General features: G+C 41.5%; 1 protein-coding gene across 1 annotated transcript; it reads right to left on the bottom strand.

The window, feature by feature from the left end:
• Positions 1-3999: 3999 nt before the first annotated feature.
• LOC308096424 (fibronectin-like) lies at positions 4000-6445 on the bottom strand (the record flags this gene model as incomplete). The annotated part of the gene is made up of 5 exons (XM_080443846.1): positions 4000-4136; positions 4240-4503; positions 4755-5033; positions 5846-5879; positions 6386-6445. The coding sequence occupies 5 exons, from the start codon at positions 6443-6445 to the stop codon at positions 4000-4002; spliced, it is 774 nt and encodes a 257-aa protein (XP_080299972.1).
• Between the last annotated feature and the right edge of the window lie 422 nt (positions 6446-6867).

Raw genomic sequence — 6867 nt, forward strand, 5'->3', positions numbered from 1 at the left:
CCAAATGTTCATATAACTATATGGACCCAAATGACCCGTAGCCTAGTGTTAATTTAACTATATGGAACCGAATGGACTGTGTGTGTGTGTGTGTGTGTGTGTGTGTGTGTGTGTGTGTGTGTGTGTGTGTGTGTGTGTGTGTGTGTGTGTGTGTGTGTGTGCCTCGTGGCCGGCTGTGGACATCAGCTTGTGCGAGGACCAGCTGTGTATTTGTGTACAGTCGTGATAAAAAAGTGGTCCATGTTTCTGAAAATATTAAACAATTATTATTATTATTATTATTACTATTTTGCCGTGGTCCGCCGGCTGGCCGGCCCTCCCTTAAACCAGTGGGATGGAACCAAATGGACTCTTATCTTAGTGTTAATTTAACTAGTCTAAATGGTAGCCTAGAGTTAATTTAACTATAAGGAAGCAAATGAACCCGTAGCTTAGTAATAACGTAAATATATGGACCCAAATGGACCCGTAGTTTAATGTTTATTTAATTATATGGAACCAAATGGACCCGTAGCCTAGTGTTAAGTTAACTAGTCTAAATGGAACCATGTGGACCTGTAGCTTTGTGATAACTTGCATAATATTTAAATAATAATATTCCATATATTATATGGGACCAAATGACCCGTAGCCTAGTGTTAAATTACTGATATTGAACCAAATGGACCCGTAGACTAGTGTTAATATAATTTTATGGAACCAAATGGACCCGTAGACTAGTGTTTATTTAACTATAGAGAACTAAATGAACCTGTAGCCTGCTGGTGTTCATTTATGGTACAAAATGAATCTGTAGCCTAGTGTTCATTTAATTTTATGGAACCAAATGGACCTGTATCTTAGTGGTAATTTAACTAGTCTAAATGGAAACAGCTGGACCCGTAGCCTAGTGTTAAATTAATATGGAACCAAATGGAGCCATAATGTTAATTTAACCAAATGGACCCATGTGGAGTCTGCATTCACATTGGCCTTGATTCTTCCCAACCTGAATACACTTCATTCAACTGTAATGGTACTTATGTGCCTCAGGGGGGCGCTGTGGACTATGGGGCTTTGGGAGATTGAGTTTCAATGTAACTATGGCACAATAGTTCAGAGGGATCCAACGCAGGCCAATGGTGGTGTCAGTAATGTCGACAAAGTCAACATGGCGTGGCGCGGGGACGTCTGAAAGGGTTAAGGCGTAGGCAAAGCGCAGGCAAGATCAGAAACAAAGGAAGACAAACAGATACTCTTGAAAGTTAAATACTTACATTGCTCGTAACACCAATGACTATGATGACAAAAGTAGCCATGCTACCTAGAGCTATTTCAAATGATTGTGATCAATAAAACATTCAAGAATAATAACCTTAATAAATTAACCCCCAAAAATGAGTATGATTTTGAATGAACAATGCCTCTTACTTAAAATAACGTCAGTGAGCAATAACATCACCCCCATGCAAATTGAAGGTGTAGCCAACCAGACACATATGGCAAAATATTAAAGTCAGCCATGTTAGTAGGACTGTGTAATTACAGTGTCACAGCGACCCAACATTAAACATGTATCATATTCAGAAAGGACAGGTTGCATGATGCTGTTAAATATAGTGACGTCATCCTATTTTAGGATGACTGATCTCAAAACGAGTCAAAACGAGTAAAGTATCCTGGAGACAGATGGAATAAACCGCAGGAAGCTTGGTGTGATGAATGATTAAAACAAAAAAATATATAACTAGATAAAGTGCTCCTCGGAGGTTATTGTGGCCTCCTGGTGAAGCTATAATAGGAAGATGTGAAAAGGGTGCCATATCTTCTTAGGCCTTTCAATCGGACACTGCATTCATGATTTGAGGCATTTTGTTTCAAATTTTTTTTTGCTAAATTAGACCTGCTGGTGGCGCTATAACAGGCCAATGGGAAAAGGGAAAAGGGTAGCAGTTCTTCCTCAGCCTAGTGGGAATGTGCGTGCAAAATTGCACGGAAATTGCACGGAATGCACACTGCGTTCATGTTTTGAGATGGACACATGGACATACACACGGACACACTGACGGATGGAAGGACATGGTGCAAAACATACTCTCTCTTCATGCCTTTTGGCCTGGCGGAGACAATAAAAAAAAAAAGACCGATGGTGGAAATATTTGATTCCACTTAGCCATGCCATAGTAGAAAATTCCTTCCAACCGGAGCTATTTGGTGTGCAGATCTTTTTGTTATTGGCCACAAGGGGGGATGTTTGAGATGTGTTTTTCCTGGCCTGTTCCTACAGTACCTGCTGTGACAGTAGTGGACACAGGAACACTTTCCATGTGGTCCTTCACAGTGAACACGCTGACATTGTACTCCACCCCTGGACTCAGGTTCTCCAGTGTTACCGAGTTCTGATCGGGCCTGACAAACTCCTCCAGAGAGGTCCCTCGTTGACCCTCGGTCGGCGAGCACGCCGCTCTGTAGCCTGTAATGCCTACAGGGCAGCAAGACGTACAAAAATAGAGAGTTAAAGAGAGGATTACGGGGTAAATAATGTGAGAAATCCATGCACTGCTTTATTCTGTAACTATCCACACTTTTGTTGCTATATTAAAGGGATTACACCATGAATTTTAACTTTTTCTTCTTTTTTGTGTGTTTTTGGTCTCCCCTACCTCTCTTCTATCCCCAAAAATACCCCAGTTTGAACACTCAGGCTTTCACAGCAAATCTGGGGTTTTCTGTAAATTGGTGTCAAAACAGGCCAAACTGATTTGCACCCTGACGTGACGTCACACCAGGGTACAATCCCTCCCGTTTTTCAGTTAAAAAACAAAAAAAACTATAATATTATTATTATTTATTTATTTTTTGTATTTTTTCCTTATTTTTTGTTTTACTTTTTCCACACAGAACCAGGAGATAACATGCATACAAACTGTCTCAATAGCGCCCCGTGCCAAACAGGACAATGTGGTATTGCAGGTGAAAGTGCTTTATAAGCCAGAGAGAAGTTAGTTGGAATGAGTATATCTGAGGCTTGATTTAGGCTCAAACCTTTTGAAAAACGTTTGAGGGACATAAACAATATGATATTAAATATTATTTTATTTTATTAAATTCATGTTGTAGAACTTTTAATTCATTCGTTTTATTATTGCATTTAAGATAAAGTATCTATCTTTGATTTGAGAGAATGTGAGAATTTATGCGAAAAAAAGAGATCAAAGGAAGGCAAGACAGCAAGAGGACTGGACTGTTTCCTGGAAAAGGAATATCACTGGTAGGCCAAGGTCCAGCCTTGCCTAAACCTGCGGTCCGAGCCAGCAGAGCGTGGGGAGCACAGTCAATATTTACCTGGGGTTCTAACGCCTACCCAGTGGACAGTCAGATCTCCAGTGTTTGGGTTGGACTCCAGTCTTAGGTCCGTAGGAGGGGACAAGGCTGTACGGAGGGGAAATCACAACATTGGAATGGGACTATGAGTGTGATGAGTGTGAACCAGCTGTGGCATTATACACTGTAAACTCCTGAGTGTTAATTTAACTTTTACTGGATCTTTTATACGCTACCGGAGATAAAAGAACATTTTACAGTGTAGAAGTGACCTTTTCTGATCAGTAGTGGTTAGACGTGATGAGATGTAGTCAAACAGCAGAATTTAAATGTAATTAAATTATGTTCAAGTCACTGTGAAAATCTATTCGATAGCCTTCTTTTTTCCTCTGTACCTGTTGCCTAATAATAATCACAGCCACAAGTCATAAAGTCACACAATAAAGAAAGAAAAACTCACAAGTGACCACATTCCGGGTGATGGGATTGCCACGGTTACGGCCATCGAAGACGGGCTGAACACTGTAGATGTATTCAGTTCCGGAGGTCAGACCAGCCACATAAATACTTCCGGAGTCAGAAGTCACATCTCTGGGTGCCTCTCCTTCCTGGCCTGGAACTACGGTGAGCTGGAGAACAGGAGGTCAAACATCCAAAATCAATTAGGAACAATATTATATATTTATACATCTAGTTCTATAGTGTGGTGATATGGATAGGTGATTGAGCTGTTACTACCATGTAGCTCCACCTCCCGACGGGTATCCAGGTGATGACGATAGACTGGTCGGTAACCTCGGTGCTGAAAGCAGGTGCATTCCCCATCTGAGGAGCTGGAAGAAGAAAAACAATAAATGATTTAATTGAGTGCCATTTCCCTTAACTTATTCATTCAAATGACTCCATACATTTGGTTCATAATCTCCTGATACTCACTGGTGGTGAAGTACCCTGTGACACCCTCACTGAGCTCATTGTCCTGCTTAGACTGCAGGGTCACGGTGTACTGCGTGTCCGGACGAAGACCCCTGAGAGCGTACTGAGCGACCCCCCCTGGGATGTTCTTCTGGACGGGGTTAGAGCCCTCCATGTCCACGAGGACGCGGTAGCCGGTGACCACCGAGCGGGGAACCTCCCAGACGACCAAAGCGCTGTCGGGACCGATGTCGGTGAAACGCACGTTGGTGGGGGTGTCGGGCTCTGGAAGGGTTGGGAATGAAAGGTTTGTTGTTTGTTGTATGTTTATTCGGGAGTGTACAGCAGTGGTTCTCAAAGTGAGGTTCGGGGACCCCGAGGAGTCCTTGGGGGGGTTCCATGGTGTCCCCATAAAAAAAAAAGAAATACAGCATCACAATCATTTTAACAACTTTATCCAATTTGGGGTGTCCTTGACATGAGAACATTTGAGAACTACTGGTGTGCAGGACTCAAGTGTCTTAATGGACACTTACTGGTAGACTTCTCGCCCACCAGCGGCTGGCTCTCCACCTCTCCGTTGATGGCGTAGATGTAGAAGCGGTACAGAGTGCCCGGCTGCAGGTGGGTGATCTCTGCGTACGCGCTGGGAGACATGGGCAGCTGCAGGGGCCTGTGCTCTGTGCCGTCGGGGAGAACAGGGCTGAAGGTCACGCGGTAGCCGGTCTCTTCGCTAGGGGGGCCGGTCCAGGTGATGGAGATCCTAACGTCAGACACGTCGTAGAACTGCAGGTCAGTGGGGGACGGCACGTCCTCTGTGGATCAGGAGGGATTACAGGTGATGTTCACAGAGGTTTTTAACCCATTAAGACCGGAAAATAATCTGTGTCATTTAAAAGATTTCTTTGGGTATTCAAAAATAGCAGATATACTCATAGTGCGGCACAGAGTGCAGCGCTATGAGCTTGTAGATCTGCTATTTTTTGGAAAAATTGTGTAAATCTTTTAACATATATCTTTTAAAGCCAACATTTATAACTCAAATCTTTGCTTCTACAAATGTCTTCTAAATCCTAACAGTTTAAAAAAACAAACGTATGTTGCTATAATATCAGTGGTTTTCAAACTTTGTTCAGGACCCCCGAAATTATATGTATTTGGCCGCGGACCCCCATCTCAAAATATGTTGTTCCAGGGACCCCCCAGAAGCAAAGATTTGAGTTAAAAATGTATATATATTCAAAGATTTTAACACATTTTCATGATTTCTTTCCCCAAAAATAGCAGATCTACACAGAGTGCTACGAGCTTATAGATCTGCTATTTTTTTAATAGCCAAAGAAATCAAAAAATGACACACGGATGCGTTCCCGGTCTGAATGGGTTAATAGCATCACACATAACTGCCATCGTGCCATTAGGTGCTTAAAGTTAAATATTTCGAAAACAACAAATTATTTCAAAATGAAAAGTACAAGCATCTGTGTCCACAGTAAGCTGATTTTACATTTTGAATGGGGTTTCTAAGTGAAAGTGTGTAGGAGTAGTTAGGTGCCACAGCTTTGGGGGAGAATAAATAAATAGTGACAATAGTGTGCTCGCTAGACAGACAGACAGACAGACAAACCGATGTGTTGCTTTACCTGTTGTAGCCTGGAGAGCTGTAGAGAAACATAAAAAAAGAGAATGAGCTTCACTGTAAAAAATGGCTGGTTGTAAGTATTGACAAAGATAACATGAACAGTCAATCCTTGCCTGTAGCGGGCAGCATTGCATGTTTCATTGTACAGCCTGCTGTAAATATAAATGTCACCCCTCACCCAATGTTCAGCTTAACACACACACAGAGTAATAAAATCATCCAGCAGTTACTAAATGCAATAAACATGTAACACATTTCATACACAGATAATTCCAAATGTTTAAATTAAAGCATAAAGGGAATTTATTATAATGAAAAAATATATATTTTAAATAAGGTGAATGTGTAATTATGGTTTTACCTTTTCTCAAACTATCAGATTTGAAGTATTGTGTGAGCAACACCTGGGAATTTAACCCACACCAAAGATGATCTTTTCCCCTTTCTTTCATTTTCTCCCCAATTTAGTGCCAATTAATTCCTCCCCACACACATTTGTGTGTTGTCACTGCTGTTGTATCTCACCTGCCAGGAGCCCCCACCGGGAGAACGTAGCGCCTCGGTCCTACTCCTCCCGCCCAACATGGAATGTGTGTGTGTGTGTGTGTGTGTGTGTGTGTGTGTGTGTGTGTGTGTGTGTGTGTGTGTGTGTGTGTGTGTGTGTTGTTTTTTATAGACATATAATTATGATATATTAATAAGCCTGCCTTTAAGAAAATGCAACTCCACATTAGGACTGTCACAATAATTGTCTAATCATCAGAATCAATTTATTTGAGATAATCACAATTATTTTGCATAATTGTTTCCACGTTGAAAAATGTGACATTTACATTTACAAACATTTAAGTTGTTCCTGAAAATATTAAACTATTCTTATATTTTTTTCTTCTTTTTGCCGTGGTCCACCAGCCGGTCCTCCCTTATGACAATAGGATGGAACCAAATTGACCCGTAGCCTAGTGTTAAATTAACTACAGTATATTGAACCAAATGGACCCTTAACT

Source organism: Gymnoscopelus braueri (genome assembly GCF_963280865.1).
Source record: "Gymnoscopelus braueri genome assembly, chromosome: 12".
Taxonomy (NCBI): Eukaryota; Metazoa; Chordata; class Actinopteri; order Myctophiformes; family Myctophidae; genus Gymnoscopelus; species Gymnoscopelus braueri.